The sequence below is a fragment of the Euleptes europaea genome, chromosome 15 (genome assembly GCF_029931775.1).
Source record: "Euleptes europaea isolate rEulEur1 chromosome 15, rEulEur1.hap1, whole genome shotgun sequence".
NCBI classification, from domain to species: Eukaryota; Metazoa; Chordata; class Lepidosauria; order Squamata; family Sphaerodactylidae; genus Euleptes; species Euleptes europaea.
This window is the reverse complement of record NC_079326.1, coordinates 54,949,487-54,967,989: the sequence shown is the minus strand read 5'-3', so window position 1 is coordinate 54,967,989 and position 18,503 is coordinate 54,949,487. Positions and strand designations below refer to the sequence as shown.

Below are 18,503 nucleotides of genomic sequence, written 5' to 3'. Positions count from 1 at the left end.
AACGAGACGGAAGTTTCCTGCTTATGTATCAGTATTTCACTAAGCAGGCTCATGCTTGGGTTTAACAACAGTGTCTTTTTTCCCTCTTGCACCAGTTCCCTCGTAGTAGAGAAACAGCCCTGCATGCCCACCCATCCACAGAGACCGCTGGTCCTTAAAACCTTGATACAGTTCACTGTGAAACTTAGGTGAGTAAAGGATCGCCCTTGCTGTTCATGTTACAAAATAGGAATACAATCCTAGAAAGTGTCTTTTAAGTCGGGGGAAAGCAGCGTCTTCTGAGAAGACGTTGGTGTCCTGGAAACAAAATGGGGAGAGAGAGGCAAGGGTTGGTTTTTATGCCCTAATTTTCTCTACCTTTAAGGAGTGTCAAAGCGGCTTACAATCACCTTCTCTTCCTCGGCCGTGTTGTGATTTAGATATATTGATCGGCTAGGCGGTTACAATTTTGTTTTTGCTTGTGAGATTATGTGCTCTTCATACTGAACCTCAACTTTCACTCTTTATTCCCTAGGCTGCTTATTAAATTGCCAGAGATGAACTATCAGATCAGAGTGAAAGCCGCTGTCGACAGGTAGGTTCTTTGCAACAACAAAAAAAGTGCTACCTTTTCTTCGAGCTGTTATAACACAATTTTCCTACATCATCTCATGAATGTGAGCCACCATAGCGAAGTCCACTTTTCCGTTCTACAAAACAGGAAGCTCTGAGTCGGCTTTTATCAAGTCATCAGTGCTACACACACATTCTCACTGTAATCATAGAATCATAGAGTTGGAAGGCACCACCAGGGTCATCTAGTCCAACCCCCTGCACAATGTAGGAAATTCACAACTACCTCCCCCCTCACACCCCCAGTGACCCCTACTCCATGCCCAGAAGATGGCCAAGATGCCCTCCTTCTCATGAACTGCCTAATTATGTTTGCTAATTTCTATTGCCAGTTCTGATAGTTTCTTTGCAGTCCCTTAATCTTGATCTTTTCTGTCTTAACTTTTCAGTCTTTCTACCTTACCTTTATGTTTGAGTTAAAATATTTTACTGTGAAGGAAGCACCCATATATTACAATGGGTCGTGTCCAAGTAATTCTACGAGGGATCATAGAATCATAGAGTTGGAAGGGACCACCAGAGTCATCCAGTCCAACCCCCTGCACAATGCAGGAAATTTACAACTACCCTCCCCCCACACCCCCAGTGACCCCCACTACATGCCCAGAAGATGACCAAGATGCGTTCCCTCTCATCATCTGCTTAAGGTTATACAATCAACATTGCTGACAGATGGCCATCTAACCTCTGCTTCAAAACCTCCAGGGAAGGAGCGCTCACCACCTCCCAAGGAAGCCTGTTCCACTAAGGAACCGCTCTAACTGTTAGAAAATTCTTCCTAATGTCTAGACGGAAATTCTTTTGATTTAATTTCAACCCGTTGGTTCTGGTCCGACCTTCTGGAGCAACAGAAAACAACTCGGCACCCTCCTCTATATGACAGCCCCTCAAGTACTTGAGGATGGTTATCGTATCCCCTCTCAGTCTTCTCCTCTTCAGGCTAAACATACCCAGCTCCTTCAACCTTTCCTCATATGATTTGGTCTCCAGACCCCTTACCATAATAGACAACCTCTGCAGGGCGAAGCTATTGTATTTCTAAAATCTTTCAGTAGGTTTATCTAGTGTAAGCAGAGGACACTGAAGTGGCAGCATCGATGGAATTCCAAACTCCAGAGGCTTTTTTTGCTGAATTTTTCATAAGTCTCTTTCTCATTTCCCAGTGTATTATTGACCTCATCAACTGGGTGGGGGGGGAGCAGAAATTTAAAGGTGACTCATAAAGTAACATCAGTTTAACCTTACAGTGGGATCGCTTAAATGTCAGTGGTAGACGAATCACTGGCTCCAAAGTAGCATCAACGGTCGCATGAAAAACTTTCCACATCTCGGAACTGAGTTTCTCTAAGCAAAACCGAGCAGTTTAGGTTGTGTTTCTCTGTGATTTCTAGGTTAGCTTGAAAAAGAAAGTTAGGGAAGCCGGTGCATGGAGCAGTTTAGGTTGTGTTTCTCTGTGATTGCTAGGTTACCTTGAAAAAGAAAGTTAGAGAAGCTGGTGCATTGAGAATTGAATTTGAAAAAAGGTGTCCTTGAAATTCATTGACCGTCCAAGATTTCGCTCAGCTTTCTGGCCAGAGTTTTTTCATTAGAGTTACAACTTCAAAAATATTTGATTAGGTATTGGGGGGTGGATCCTTCATTGGTTTAATACTGAGCCTGGATTTAAATAAACGCTTAGTCAAATTTGACCTGCCAGAGAATGTGTTTACAAGGTGGCAGAGAGGGTGAGCTTTTCTGCATTCTCATTTTCCTCACTTGTAAGTTCCTCTTGTTTCGAAGGGGTGGGGTGTTCAGTCCTGCATACGTTTTGCCCCCTCTAGTGGCTGATTCGATATCAAACAGCTTTAAGTCCAGCATAAAACCTTCAGTTTAAATCTCCAGGGAGGTACTCCGGACTTAAAGCTGTTTGATAACCAAGTTGACTACTAGAAGGAGCAAAACAAATGAGAATGCGGGGCGGGGGGGGGGGGGGAACCCTGTTGGATCAGTATTCGTCCCTCTGTAGTTAAAGTAGCTGCAGGGATTATGCCATTAATAAGGTAGTTTGTTGTAGATGTTATTGGATAAGCTAAATGTTTAAAATGGTCCCTATGGAATGAGTTGCTGGACTTTGCTTCTTTCCATTTTGGGCAAACCCCTCAAATTTAAGATGGAAGGACCTATGGAATCTCATCTATCACATTGAAAATAGCACAAGTAGTCTGGGCAAATAAATATTTACCAATAGGTTGATTGTAACAGTGAAACCAAGGGCAACAGTTTTTTAAACTAATCATAGGAATAGTAGTTTGAAGCACCGTTTAAAAATGTTTTATTTAATTTCATTTATACCCCACTTTTCTCCCCAATGGGACCCAAAGCAGCTTGCAAAGTTCTCTTCTCCTTCATTTTATCCTCACAACAACCCTGTCGGTTAGGCTGAGAGTGTGTGACTGGCCTAAGGTCCCCCAGCAAATTTCCATGGCAGAGCGGGGATTCAAACTTGGGTCTCCCAGGTTCTAGTCCGACACCCAGTCTAACCAGTTCACCACACTGGCCGTTCCTGCAGAAATCTGCGTAGACCCCCTTCTGCTGCAACTTCCATAAGCCTAAAATGTCCCAGCGGTGTGGAATTTCTTTAATCTCTTATTGTTTTTCCAGGTGTGATATGAACAGTCTCTGAAATTAGAAGCTCTAGAACAGTGATGTCGAATTCAATTGTTCCGAGAGCCGGATATGACATAAATGTCACTTGGTTGGGCCAGGTCATGCCTCGCCAGCCCAAATCGGGAGCTGGGGGTGGCCGCCTCAGCTGGCTCGAGGGCCGGATAAGAGCTCTCAAGGGGCCGGATCTGGCCCGCAGGCCGTACATTTGACACCCCTGCTCTAGGAAATGCTTTCCTCTTCTAGAATGCATTGTTTTGTTATGCGTTCTGCATTACGAAGATTGTACGCAGAGCATTTATTGTGTTGTTTTTTTCTTTAATCCAGGAATGCATCTACTATCAGGTAAGGAAATTTAAATGGTGCGCCGTCTCCTTTCACAAGCCGCGTTGTCCTACATTACCGCACTCCTACGACATGCCTTGTTGTCCCCTGTTTTCCAGCAGCCGCAGATTTGTCCTTTGCGGCACTCACGTCAAAGCGATGGCCATGGACGAATCTGCAAATGGGAGTCTTTCTGTGGAATTTCGACACTTGGTAAGGCATGAACTTTTTTGAATCATGACAGTGCAGAAAATGACAGGGGGAGTTGCATTCTTGTTACCTGCTGTCGATTATGCGCCGGTAGATCCCTTTGAATTCATCCGGATCCACACAGGTGGTGGTTCTCTACCACTGACTTGACAGAAAACACCCTGAATGTATGAACAAACTGATAAGCAGAAACCTCTTCGAGAAAACCTTTACCTGGCCATCTTCACGCAAGACTTTGCTGTCCAATGTTCCCTTTCATGGAATACTGTGCCGCATCAAGTCCTCTTCGTACATCCTAATGATATATTTCAAAAGTAATGTAAGAATGTGTTTACAAGCCCATAGAATCACGGATGTGGAAAGGTCATCTAGTCTAACCCCCTTCATAATGCAGGAAATTCACAACTACCTCCCCCCCACACGCCCCAGTGACCCCTACTCCATGCCCAGAAGATGGCCAAAAATAATCTTCCATGATCCCTGGCCAATATGGCCAGCAGGAAAATCGCTTCCTGACCCCAAAGTGGCGATCGGCATTTCCCTGGGCATGTAAGAAAGGCCATGAGAGCCAAACACGGACGCAACCCTGCCCGCCCTTCCTCTCATGATCTGTCTACGTTCACAAAGGGGTGTACCGGCACGTAATCACATTTCTTGTCTATATAGGTTTGCCACTCCACAAGGTCTGCTGTTGTAAAATATATGAAACAGTGGCAAAGAAGAGATATTGGGGAGGGTGAAAAATCTGGGCCAAACCAGAGAATCTGCTGGGAGTTCCATGAATGGAACTGCCTGCGGCTTTGAGCGGGCGTGGATGGCAGGTCAGGATGGCAGCATGAGGGAAGGGTGAATTTAAGCCTTCCCCGGGTGCCGTTTTCCCCACCTGAAACAGAGTTGATATCTGCCCCATCCAGCAAATGCTATGCATTGTGGTGTTTTCACCATTAAGCAAAAAGTAGTACTGCGAGTCTCCATCTACACATTACGAAATCCCGTTATTTCTTGGGGGACAACACAAGGGCTTTATATCACACATGCGACTGGTGTTTTGTGTCTTCCGGATGTACTCCAGCTCTTTCCTGTTGGTGACCACAGCAAATAGGGAGAAATGGCTGTCGCCTGCCTCCCACCCATGCACCCGCCCACCCCCTTTTCATGTTCCTATACCGTGCCTCGAATAGTATTAACTACAGATCTATGTTTTATATTGTTTTATATAGAATTGTACCTATTTTGCTAGTAATTTTTGGAAACATAAGGTTTTAGGCTGTTAGATTTGTAGCATAGAATCTGTACCTTAATATTGTCTGGTCTATGTGCAATAGATTTATTATTATTATCATCATCCGTGGCTCCGCTGTAGAAAATTACATTAGAAGAAGAAGAAGAGAAGAAGAGTTGGTTTTTATATGCCGACTTTTTCTACCACTTAAGGGAGAATCAAACTGGCCTACAATCGCCTTCCTTTCCCCTCCCCACAACAGACACCCTGTGAGGTAGGTGGGGCTGAGAGAGTGTGACTAGCCCAAGGTCACCCAGCTGGCTTCACATGTAGGAGTGGGGAAACCAACCTGGTTCACCAGATTAGCCTCCGCCGCTCATGTGGACGAGAGGGGAATCAAACCTGGTTCTCCAGATCAGAGTCCACCGCTCCAAACCACTGCTCTTAACCACTACACCACTTACATGGCTGTATGTAAGTTTCACAACAGAGCCCACAGCAGCTTTACGGGGTGGTTTGAGGACTTGGGAAAAGCAGGGTGGAGAGGTTAAAGTCACTTCTCCCCACCTGCTGTGGTCCCAAGCAGCAAAGAGCCAGTCTGGGAGGCACAAAACTCCCTTTGCCACGGATGAAGCAAAGTCCTGGCTTTGGGAAGAATGTGCCAGAGCGTTCCCGTCGCTTCCAGGTTACTCCCACCCCACCCCAAACAAGCTCCTACCAATAGCAAATAGGGACCTGGCAATCCCACTCAAGAAACAAGAGGATTTTGTGAGGTGTGGATGGAACCTCACTTCATCAGTGCCCCCTTTACCACCTGCTAATCTTCATCTTCATTGGGGAGGGGCCGTGGCTCAGTGGTAGAGCCTCTGCTTGGCATGCAGAAGGTCCCAGGTTCAATCCCTGGCCTCTCCAGTTAAGAGGACTAGGCAAGTAGGTGATGGGAAAGACCCCTGCCTGAGACCCTGGAGAGCTGCTGCCGGTCTGAGTAGACAATACTGACTTTAATGGACCAAGGGTCTGATTCAGTAGAAGGAAGCTTCATATATGTTCATATGTTCATCTTAATCTCTAATATTCTCAGCAACCAAAAGAGATGAAGTCATGTGCTGGAAGCAAGGGAAATGAGGTAAGAGGAAACATTTCTTTGGATTGCTTATGTAGTGTGCTGCACCGGAACTCTATTGCATTAAGTCAAAATTTGTCATTTGAAATGCTTTCTCTTTAAGGATGAACTCCTAAAGTTGGTCAAAACATTTTAACTTGGAAAAAACATAGGGAACCAAAGCCCAGTTACTTAGGTCGTGGGTTTTTTGTTTGTTTGTTTGTTTGTTTGTTTTGGGGGGGCACAAATTAAAAGTAGCACAAGGTCTTAATTCAAGCAGAATATTTGTTGATTCCTTCCTGTTGATGTTAAAATAAAAATTAGCGTTGGGACTCCCCCTTCTGGATAAATCGTTTTTTGTCTCTTGAGATCTGCAAAACAAACATTGTGAGTCAGTTTTTTATTTGGGGGGGAAAACCCATAGCAAACAGTAATAATACACCGCACTAAATTTGAAATCCTGGGTTGTTAATGTCAATTGAATTGTGAAAGGTAAAAGAATTCGGAAGCACAGTGCCATCCTAGGCAAAGTTATAATAATTAAGTGCTGTCAAGTTGCAGCTGACTAATGGCTACCCCACATGGAGTTTTCAAGGCAAGAAGTTCAGAGGTGGTTTGCCATTGCCTGTCTCTGAGTTCAGCCGTCAATTTCCCTGGTGGTCTCCCTTCCAGGTACTAGCCAGGACAAACCCTGCTTAGCCTTTGAGCTCTGAGGAAGTTGCGTGTGTATAAAATGCTGTCGAGTTGCAGCCAACTGGTGGTGACCCCATCAAGGGGCTTTCAAGGCAAGAGAGAAGCAGAGGGGGTTGGCCATTGCCTTCCTCTGCAGAGCCTTCCTTGGTGGTCTCCCATTCAAGTACTAACCATGCTTAGCTTCTGATATCTGACAAGATCAATAGTCTACCATTCCACATCCCCCCCTGAGAAAGTTACACCAGCGTGGTGTAGTGGTTAAGAGCGGTGGTTTGGAGCGGTGGACTCTGATCTGGAGAACCGGGTTTGATTCCCCACTCCTCCACATGAGTGGTGGAGACTAAGCTGGTGAACTGTATTTGTTTCCCCACTCCTCCGCATGAAGCCAGCTGGGTGACCTTGGGCAAGTCACAGCTCTCTTAGAGCTCTCTCAGCCCCACCTACTTCACAGGGTGTCTGTTGTGGGGAGGGGAAGGGAAGGTGATTGCAAGCTGGTTTTATTCTCCCTTAAGTCGTAGAGAAAGTCGGCATATAAAAACCAACTCTTCTTCTTCTTCATCATCATCATCCACTGGAATCAGTGGGCTTTCAAGAGTGTAACTGCTTAGAACAGGATGTACAAAATAATTAAGATTACTAACTATGTTGAGGAGGGGTGAATCATACTCAGTTCTCCAGATTAGAGTCCACCACTCCAAAGCACCGCTCGTAACCACTAAACCACGCTGGTGTAACTTCGTCGGGGGATGTGGAACTCCCTGCCCCAGGATGTGGTGATGGCTGCCAACTTGGAAGGCTTTATGGAGGAGAGGGCTATCCATGGCTACTAGTAAAATAGATACTAGTCATGATGCATGCCTATTCTCTCCAGGATCAGAGGAGCATGCCCATGATATTAAGTGCTGTGGAACACAGTCAGGATGGTGCTGGTGCAGTCGTCTTGTTTGGGGGCTTCCTAGAGGCCCCTGGTTGGCCACCAGGTGAACAGACTGCTGGACGTGGTGGGCCTGGGTCTGATCCAGCAGGGCCTTTCTGATGTTCTTAACAGAAGCGTTAACGTTCAGCACTCAAGAATTCTTCAAGTCAGTGCACAACCCTTTCATTTTCATTTTGAAAAGTTAATTTTCTTTTTCTTCCCTCAGGGTCCCCAGATGGTAACTGAAGAGCTGCACTGCATCAACTTTGAAACGCAGGTCTGCTTGTACGGTTTAACCATAGACTTGGAAGTAAGCTTTCTCAGAATTATTTTTGGGGAGGGAGGGAGGTGGACGGACCATGTGAAAGGAACGCTTTATGGCAGAAACCACATGTTAGAGAGCACATTTCCCCAAATGGCCATAGAGCAGCTTTGTTGTTCTCCTGTTTTTAAAAAGCAACGATAGTTGCTTCTGCTGAATGGAGAACTTTTTTATCTCGTGGTTTTGTGAGGAAGAAGCTGCCGGCTCCCCCAGTTAAATTCTTCCCATGAAGGAGGACCCAAGCCAAAAACCGAGTTGTTTTCTGTTGCCCCAGAAGGTTGGACCAGAACTAATGGGTTGAAATTAAATCAAGAGTTTCCCTCTAAACATCAGGAAGAGATGGAGGAGATGGTTGTGAATTTCCTGCAATGTGCAGGGGGTTGGACTAGATGACCCTGGTGGTCCCTTCCAACTCTATGATTCTACGATTCTCTGAACTACCTGCGAGTGGGCTGGGATAAACAACAAAAAGGGACTTGTTCATACAACGGTTACTTAACCTATGGAATTTGCTGCCCCCAAATGTGCCAATGGCTACACCCACTAGTTGAGAAGGTTTTTTAAATGAAGGATAAGGCAAGCATGAGAGAGAGAGTGGGAGAGCCAGGATAGAATCCCCACTTGCTGGGTGACCATGGGCCAGTCATAAGAAAGGCCATGCTGGATCAGACCAAGGCCCATCATGTCCAGCAGTATGTTCACACTGTGGCCAACCAGGGCCTCTAGGAAGCCCACAAATGAGACGACTGTAGCAGCATTCTCCTGCCTGATTTCCACAGCACCTAATATATTAGGCATGCTCCTCTGTTCCTGGAGAGAATAGGGATGCATCATGACTAGTAGTCATGAATAGCCCTCTCCTCCATGAAGATGTCCACTCCCTTCTTCAAGCCTTTCAAGTTGGCAACCATAACCACATCCTGGGGCAGGGAGTTCCACAGTCACACACTCTCAGCTTCACCCCTGGCAAGTGTTGGGGTGGAGCATTAATATCCATGAATAAAGAAGAACAAGGAGAAGAAGAGTTGATTTTTTTATACCCCATCTGTAAGGAGTCTCAAAGCAGCTTACAATCACCTTCCCTTCCTCTCTGCACAACAGACACCTTAGAATCATAGAGTGGGAAGGGACCACCAGGGTCATCAAGTCCAACCCCCTGCACAATGCAGGAAATTCACAACTATCTCCCCCCATGCCCCTAGTGACCAGAAGATGGCCAAGATGCCCTCCCTCTCATCATCTGCCTAAGGTCACAGAATCAGCATTGCTGACAGATGGCCATCTAACTTTGGGAGGTAGGTGGGGCTGAGAGAGTTCAGAAAGAACTGTGACTAGCCCAAGGTCACTCAGCGGGCTTCATGTGGAGGGGTGGGAAATCAGACCTGGTTCTCCAGATGAGAGTCCGCCGCTCTTAACCACTACACCATGTTGGCTGCTTTGTGGGCGGGACTACAAAAGTCTGAACTTTCCCACTCAACTAGCAGCCAACTCAGTTTTGCTGCAATCCAACAGAGGAAACAGAATTCCAATAATACCAGCAACCTGCTACAGACCATTTTCCTGTCATTACAACAGTAATTCAAATGCCCTCCTTTTTAAAGTTCTGCCTGCTCATGTTCTCTGTGTCTTCATTCCACCAGGCGAGTTCTTTACCCGTAGTGATGATTTCCAACGTCAGTCAGCTACCTAATGCATGGGCTTCCATTATTTGGTACAACTTGTCAACAAATGAACCCCAGGTAGGTTTTCTGCATCGTTTTTCTTTTTCTTTCTCAAAGGTCACGTGTATGGTTGCCAGCTCTGGGTTGGGAAATACCTGGCGATTTTGAGCAGGGCGGAGTTTGGGGAGGGACTTCAATAGGGTAACGTGCCGTAGAAGCCACCTTCCAAAGCGGCCATTTTCTCCAGGCAAACTGATCTCTGTCGCCTGGAGATCAGCTGCAATCCCAAGAGAGCTCTTGCAACCCAAAATCAAAGCACTTTCGTGCCAATACCGCAAGGTTTGGAAAACAGTATAGTACAAAATGACAACAACTATATTGTGTTTAAACATGCAAAACCAAGCAAGTGGGAATACACACAAGTAGCACATAACAAATATATACAAAATATACAATCAATGTTCGATTCAGTCTCAATGCAATATAGTTCTCTTGATATATTTGTAGGAATTCTCATTTAAAAAGTCCATCAGGTACATATATGAATAATCATTGGATCTTCATAACAGAAGGTGTAGATGGGGGACGGCTGTTTCAAGGATATTTCTTCAGCCCCAATTCTATTCAAGTTTCCAAAGTAATAAAGTATCATGCAACCTATAGTCAGTTCACTGGTTCCCGTAGGATACTCCCAAGTGTAGCCAACAGTTGGCAACCCTAGTCATGAACACATGAAGCTGCCTTATACTGAATCAGACCCTTGGCCCATCAAAGTCAGTATTGTCTACTCAGACCGGCAGCTGCTCTCCACGGTCTCAGGCAGAAGTCTTTCACATCACCTACTTTCCTAGTCCCTTTAACTGGAGATGCTGGGGATTGAACCTGGGACCTTCTGCGTGCCAAGCAGATGCTCTATGATGCAACTAGTGAACTTAAACCTATAAGCGAGAGTCCAACGAAGCTTGTCCATAAGAATATGGTTCTTTCCCATCTTCCGCAATGCTGTTAGTTACCAAGGACTGTTAAAGTAAACCATAGCCTCTCCAATTAAAATGGAATTAAAATGAGATAAATCAAAACACTAAATCTCAAAAACTCCAGCAGGAAAACTTAACACAGCTGCGTGCTGGTCGCCATCTTGAAAACAGAGATATTTCCGTTCCCAACCCTACTTAGATTCCAAGATCTGACAAGATCTGAGCCATCGAGGTCAGAACCTGTTGATTTGCAGCCGACGTATGGCGACCCCGTAGGGTTTTCAAGGCAAGAGACGAGCAGAGGTGGTGTGCTATTGACCTACCTCTGTGTAGCAACCCTGGACTTCCTTGGTGATCTCCCATCCCATTCCTCTGCATAATGACCCTGGTATTCCTTGAAAGTCTCCTATCCAAATACTAACCTGGGCCTACCCTACTCAGCTTCCGAGATCTGATGAGGTCGGGCTGTACCATTCTGCCTTCCTTCCGATCGATGCCTTTTAGACTCATTGAACTCTGCAGTGAGTTTTTCGTGGGTACAGCATGTTATTCATCGAGTGTAAGAGATCCAGATTGTAACCAAAGGGCAAATGCATTTAAAGTACTCCAGATGTATATTTGGATAGCTAAGAATGTTTTTGGATCATCCCAAACGAGTAGCTAATAAAATATTGTGTTACTCCTTCCTTGGCTGCAGAACTTGGCTTTCTTTAATAATCCGCCATCTGTCCCCTTGAGTCAACTCCTGGAAGTGCTGAGCTGGCAGTTTTCGTCCTATATCGGCCGTGGTCTCAATGCCGATCAACTCAGCATGCTGGTGGAAAAGCTTACAGGTAGGAACTCCCAAAAATTAAAATCGATCCCTGGAAGCCAAACTGCATCCAGCCTTGAGCCAGAAACAATTAGCTTGCAATGAATCCTACCAGATTATCCCAGCTCCAGTGAAAAAAGAACACCAGTATGCAAATGACTTTCGGTGTATCTTCAAAGTGGCTGTTAAGTATCAATCAATAATTTGTTTGCAGTCATAGACCATCAAATAAGACAAATTTGCATAGTTAAATAAAGGTAAAGGTCCCCTGTGCAAGCACCGGGTCATTCCTGACCCATGGGGTGATGTCACATCCCGACGTTTCCTAGGCAGACTTTGTTTACGGGATGGTTTGCCAGTGCCTTCCCCAATCGTCTTCCCTTTACCCCCAGCAAGCTGGGGACTCATTTTACCAGCCTCGGAAGGATGGAAGGCTGAGTCAACCTTGAGCCGGAGACCTGAAACCAACTTCCGTTGGGATCGAACTCAGGCCGTGAGCAGAGCTTGGACTGCAGTACTGCAGCTTACCATGCTGCGCCACCGGGCTCTTTCATAGTTCAATAGCATAGGATAGAAACAAATACAAAATAGATTTGCTATTAAAATGGTTAAAGGGTTAAAATGGTTAAAAATGGCAAGATTATCAAAGTGCATAACTAATTAATATCCGAGCAAATGCTAAATGTGGGTAAAATTAGAATGCTTGATAATATCCTAAAATTACAGAGGCTAAGACTAGAAGGAAAAATAAATAAATAATCATGTATTCAAACTGCAGGATCAAACAGTATGCATTCTCAAATTGTAAACTACGGATAGAGTAACATCCTTATCATTACCAGACCGCAGATAGGTTAAGCGGTAAACCAGATTATTAATGAATTGTCTCTGAAACTATCTTAGTGAATCATATGAGCCATTTCCGCTTTCCCTTCGCTGTTCGACAGGAATGTCCCAGATGGACTCCTGCCCTGCAGCGTTTATATTTTAGCTTCAGTCGAGAGTTTGCGTTTGGCTTTTTAAATAACGTTGGCTTTGCTGTAGTTAAGACAAATTTAAGTAGCCTCACTTTAGCCTCACATTTTGTTTTCTTCTTAAATTTCAGGACAGCAAGTTATCTACAGCGATTGTAAACTGTCCTGGTCAAAGTTCTGTAAGGTGCATCCCTGTTTATAGATTTCAGAGTGGTAGTTTTCTTCTTGTTGGTATCGACGCACCAAAGGGCCTTCGCACACAGCTAGTTTATGCCGCAAGCACAGTTTAGCTTTTGTGCGACGCTCCCGCAAGTCCCCTTCCGAGGGTAAAAGTGCACCTATCCCAACGTGATTGTTTGACAGTTTCCAAAAGCTTTCAAGTTGAGTTCTGCATGCCAGAGCTGGAAGATGTCTAAGTTCACAAAATATCAGGACAGCGCTACCAGGAACGGGTCTCGGTTCTCAGCCTTTTGGTCAAAGGGGGGGGGGAGTTTCCAGTGTGGTGTAGTGGTTAAGGGCGGTGGTTTGGAGTGGTGGACTCTGACCTGGAGAACTGGGCTTGATTCCCCACTCCTCCCCATGAGCTGTTTGGTTTTGGATGTCGAAAACAAAAATGGTTATGTGCACAGTGTTTAAAGACCTTAAAGGGATGATTTTGATTTGTTCTGTGAACAGGAACACTTGCCAGGGAAACAGTTTACATTTTGGGTGTGGCTGGAAGCAATCTTGGAATTAATTAAAAGGCATATCCTGCCTCTTTGGATTGACGGGTGAGTCGTTGCCCTTAAATCGATTACGGATAATATTGTTTGTTTCTTCTGTTTCATTAAGTCAGTAATTCAGACACAGGGCACAGCCCAGGCAGCGTTAAGAGCATTGATTTCCTTGAATGAGTGGGCAGTCCGCACATAGCAAGGGTAGGAATGACTTTTTAGTCTTCCCACTCTCAGCTCAACATCTACCCACAGCTGAAAGGTGAGAGGATTTGCACAGCAGAGTTGCTATAGTACCACCTTGAGTACAATCCAAATGTTAAGAGCCAGTGTGGTGTAGTGGTGGAAGAGTGTTGGACTAGATCCTGGGAAACCTGGGTTTGAATCCTGGCATCTGCCATGAAAGCTCCCTGAGTGACCAGGGGCCAATCATACACTGTTACCCTGGCCTACCTCGCAGGGAGCAAAGCAGGACATCAATAAAGAAGAAGAAGAGTTGGTTTTTATATGCCAACTTTCTCTTACCACTTAAGGGAGACTCAAACCAGCTTACAATCACCTTCTCTTCCCCTCCTCACAACAGACACCCTGTGAGGTCGGTGGGGCTGAGAGAGCTCTAACAGAACTGTAACTTGCCCAAGGTCACCCAGCTGGCTTCGTGTGTAGGAGTGGGGAAACAAATCCAGTTCACCAGCTTAGCCTCCGCCACTCATGTGGAGGAGTGGGGAATCAAACCTGGTTCTCCAGATCAGAGTCCACCGCTCCAAACCACTGCTGTTAACCACTACACCATGCTGGCGTGGTGCCTGTTTTACTGAGCCATGATCCATCATGGTGTAAAGAGCCAGCGTGGCATGCTAGTTATGAGCGGCCGACTCTAATCTGGAGAACCGGGTTCGATTCCCTGCTCCTCCACATGAAGCCTGCTGGGTGACCTTGGGCCAGTCACAGTTCTCTCTGAACTATCTCAGCCCTGCCTACCTCGCAAGGTGTCTGTTGTGGGAAGGGAAGGCGATTGTGAGCCGCTTTGAGGCTCCTTAGAGGTAGAAAAAACCCAGGGCATAAAAACCAACTTCTTCTTCTTCATCATCAACTGGCCAACAGGACTTAGAATCATAGAGTCGGAAGGGAACACCAGGGTCATCTAGTCCAACCCTCTGCACAATGTGATCATTTCCAGTGAGTGATTGCAGCGAGTAGTTGCAAAAGCAACTATAGGACTGACTTGTGAATGGTGTGGACCTCTGCCCTTTGATGTAGATGCAAGCCTCTTTTTATTCAGAAGGGATGATGCACAAGTAAGTGTTCATAGGGGAAGGACCGTAGCTTAGTGGCAGAGCATCTGCTTGGCATGTAGAGGATCCCAGGTTCAATCCCTGGCATCTCCAGTTCAAGGGACTGGGGAAATAGGTGATGTGAAAGACCTCTGCCTGAGACCCTAGAGAGCCGCTGCCGGTCTGAGTAGACAAAACTGACTTTGATGGAACGAGGGTCTGATTCAGTAGAAGGCAGCTTCATGTGTTCACGTGATTGCAGTCTTACAGTGCAGTCCTGAACAGAGTTATACCCTTCTCAGTCCGTTAAAACTCTTCTTAGGATCGCATTGTTAATTTGAGTATTTGGGAATTAGACCAGTCCTTATCTCGGATATCTTGCATAATATTTTGCCAAGGAAATGCCTCTGAAATTTCTGACAACTGTACATCATTTCTTTTCTCGGGCGTTCTCAGATGCATCATGGGGTTTGTGAGCAAAGAGAAGGAGCGGGTTTTGCTGAAGGACAAGACGCCCGGAACATTTTTATTGAGGTTTAGCGAAAGCAATTTAGGAGGGATTACTTTTACCTGGGTCTACAAGTCGGAAAGTGGTAAGTGCTAAATTGCAAGGTGCCATAACTGTTCTATTCAGCTTCGGCTCTACTTTCCCCTTCCTGAGTTCAAGAAGCAGTTTGGAGATTAAGCACAAATCTAGGAGGTGCACCTTTGAACGGCTTCCCTACCAAACTTCATTTTGAACGTGGAGAGCAACCAAAATGATTAGGGGACTAGAGCAACTGTCCTATGGGGAGCGGTTAAGACGCTTAGGGCTGTTTAGCTTGGAAAGAAGGCGGCTGAGGGGAGACATGATAGAGGGCTATAAAATTATGCATTGTTTGGAGAGAGTGGACAGGGAGAAGTTTTTCTCCCTCTCCCATAATACTAGAACACGGGGTCATCTGCTAAAGCTGGAGGGTGAGAGATTCAAAACAGATAAAAGGAAGTATTTTTTCACACAACGCATAGTTAAATTGTGGAACTCCCTGCCCCAGGATGTGGTGATGGCTGCCAGCTTGGAGGGCTTTAAGAGGGGAGTGGACATATTCATGGAGGAGAGGGGTATTCATAGCTGTTAGTTAGAATGGATATTAGTCATGCTTCATACCTATTCTCTCTAGTATCAGAGGAGCATGCCTATTACTTTGGGTGCGGTGGAACATAGGCAGGATGGTGCTGCTGCAATCGTCTTGTTTGTGGGCTTCCTGGAGACACCTGGTTGGCCTCTGTGTGAACAGACTGCTGGACTTGATGGGCCTTGGTCTGATCCAGCAGGGCCTTTCTTATGTTCTTATGTTCTTATGAGAGTTTGTCTTATACTGTTATTAGGTATTATTGTGCACTTACTGTAATCTGGGATGTCTTGCAGGGTGGCAAGTAAAACCTAGTACAAAAAGCATAATAGAATCATAGAGTTGGAAGGGGCCATAGAGTCCATCTAGTCCATCCCCCTGCTCAATGCAGGATCAGCCTAGAGCATCCCTGACCAGTGTTTGTCCAGCCACTGCTTAAAGACTGCCAATGAGGGGGAGCTCGCCACTTCCCCAGGTGGCCGATTCCACTGTCAAACAACTCTTACTGTAACAATTTTTTCCTAATATCCAGCCAGTACCTTTTCGCCCGTAATTTAAACCCATTATTGCGAGTCCTCTCCTCTGCTGCCAACAGGAACAGCTCCCTGCCCACCTCTGACAGCCCTTCAGATACTTAAAGAGAGCAATCATGTCCCCCCTCAACCTCCTCTTCTCCAGCCGGAACATTTCCAACTCCCTCAGCCTTTCCTCGTAGGGTCTGGTCTCCAATTGAGCGTCTGAATTTCCACAAGGGGTTAGGACACAGGAAAGGAAGGGAAAAGCAATTGGAACTAGAGGAATGGGAGAGGTAAAAGAGGGTATGAAGTGGAACTGGGAGCCGCCTCGGAAGATGCATGCTTTGCTCCCTTGAGAGCTCTTATCCGGCCCACTAAGCAGCCGAGGCGGCCACACACACCCCACTCCTGATCTGGGATGGTGAGCCCAGTAAAGTTAAAAAACTTCTTTTTTAAAAAAAATAATATCATTAATTGGCTTTGCCTATGTCTTCTATAAAGTTTGTATCTCTGGTGCCTGGCATTAAATTTTATGGTACATACGGCTGGGTCCAACTAAGTGACATTTATGTCATATCCAGCCCTTGTAATTAATGAGTTTGACACCCCTGCTGTAGGGTGTTCACAGGTGCTGCTCGCTACTGGTTATCCAAATGCAGTTTGAGGCACGGGGAGTCTGCCGTTGTTGTGAGCAGCTTTGTTGTCAGCGTGGTTTAGTGGTTAAGAGCAGTGGTTTGGAGTGGTGGACTCTGATCTGGAGAACCAGGTTTGATTCCCCGCTCCTCCACACAAGCGGCGGAGGCTAATATGGTGAGCCGGGTTGGTTTCCCCACTCCTCCCCATGGAGCCAGCTGGGTGACCTTGAGCAGGTCACATCTCTCTTCGAGCTCTCTCAGCCCCACCTACCTCACAGGGTGTCATTTGTGGGGAGGGGAAGGTGATTACAAGTCGGTTTGATTCTCCCTTAAGTGGTAGAGAAAATCAGCATATAAAAACCAACTCTTCTTTCGCAGGAGAAGATATTTTCCATTCCGTTGAACCGTATAACAAAGGCCGTTTAACCGCGTTACCGTTTGCTGACATTTTGCGAGATTACAAAGTTATCGTGGCCGATAACGTTCCAGAAAACCCACTGAAATACCTTTATCCAGACATCCCGAAAGATAAAGCCTTTGGAAAACACTACAGCTCCCAGCCAAACGAAGGTGAGGTGTTGGTTCGACTGACCTCTTGTTACTATTTTTTTTCTTGTTCTGCTTTAACATTGGGAGATGTGAAAACCACATGCAGATTATTCCTGCATGTGCTGTAATTGTGGCAAAATTACAGTCTACTTGGAAGACGAAATAAAAACAAAGATGGCGAATGCGACATTTACTCCAAAGTCAACTGAAATCAGTGGGCTTAGAAGGGTGTAACTCTGTTTACGACTGCCCTGTTAAAGATCTTCGAGTCATTTTCTTACTTTGTGAAGAAAGTATGGACAAAAGACAGAACTTTAGGGGCAAATTGTATGTAAGGACTCCCCAACTACTACTACTGTAGTAGTAGTAGTGGTAGTAGTAGTTGGGGAGTCCTTACATACAACTACTACTATTGTTGTTATTATTTTAACAAAAACTGTCTTGGGAGGCAGAGATTTTGAGCAGAAGTACGGCTAAGTAAGAAAAATGTCCCACATGGGAAGAATTACGGTAAGTCCCTTTTTTCATCCTGCTGTTACTCTACTCACTATTTAAGGGTAAAATGGTTTGTTGCTTGTGACGGTTTGAAATGTTAAATATAGTCAGGATAGTGATGTAGCTATACTTTATAATGGTTAATTTTTTTTATAAATTTGGTTAGCTTTTTTTAATGGGGTTAAGTGCTTATTTTTTATGAATGTGGTTAATATTATATAGTTCCTTCTTACACAGATTGGTAGTTTTTGCCTTGATGCATTTATTTCTTGCTGGAGCCATTGTGTGAACAAGGCACAGCTATTCCATATAAAATCCTACCACATGTACAATAAAAGGGTAAATGGGCGGATTGCGGATTGCACTGTGAGATGCAGTTTCTTATGTAGGGGCAGATTGGGAGGCTAAAATAGAAAGGACCCCACTTACGGTTGCCAGCTCCAGGTTGGGAAATACCTGGAGATGTCAGGGGTGGAGCCTGAGGAGGGCGGGGTTTGGGGAGGGACTTCATTGGGGTATAATAACATAGAGTTCAATCCCAAAGGGGCCATTTTCTCCAGGTGAGCGGATCTCTGTCATCTGGAGGTCAGTTTTAATCCCAGAAGACCTCCAGCTACCACCTGGAGGTTGGCAACCCTAACCCCACTCCCATCCCCGCTGACTTGCCCCTGACCCAGTCCTGCCCCTGCAACTGGAGGTGGGGAGGGAAGAAGAGTGTGCGGTTATGGCTTGGTGTGCAACCT

At 45.6% G+C, this 18,503-nt stretch overlaps 1 protein-coding gene across 1 annotated transcript in view; it reads left to right on the top strand.

Moving 5' to 3' along the window:
- STAT4 (signal transducer and activator of transcription 4) overlaps nucleotides 1-18,503 on the top strand; it is a 38,376-nt gene that overhangs the window by 16,126 nt on the left and 3,747 nt on the right. Inside the window, exons 9-20 of the mRNA XM_056861043.1 lie at nucleotides 96-188; nucleotides 515-574; nucleotides 3,583-3,600; nucleotides 3,699-3,792; nucleotides 6,093-6,137; nucleotides 7,949-8,032; nucleotides 9,685-9,783; nucleotides 11,380-11,515; nucleotides 12,599-12,651; nucleotides 13,143-13,237; nucleotides 14,911-15,047; nucleotides 17,095-17,286. Coding sequence (XP_056717021.1) covers nucleotides 96-188; nucleotides 515-574; nucleotides 3,583-3,600; nucleotides 3,699-3,792; nucleotides 6,093-6,137; nucleotides 7,949-8,032; nucleotides 9,685-9,783; nucleotides 11,380-11,515; nucleotides 12,599-12,651; nucleotides 13,143-13,237; nucleotides 14,911-15,047; nucleotides 17,095-17,286 — 1,106 coding nt within the window. The remainder of the gene's footprint in view (nucleotides 1-95; nucleotides 189-514; nucleotides 575-3,582; nucleotides 3,601-3,698; nucleotides 3,793-6,092; nucleotides 6,138-7,948; nucleotides 8,033-9,684; nucleotides 9,784-11,379; nucleotides 11,516-12,598; nucleotides 12,652-13,142; nucleotides 13,238-14,910; nucleotides 15,048-17,094; nucleotides 17,287-18,503) is intronic.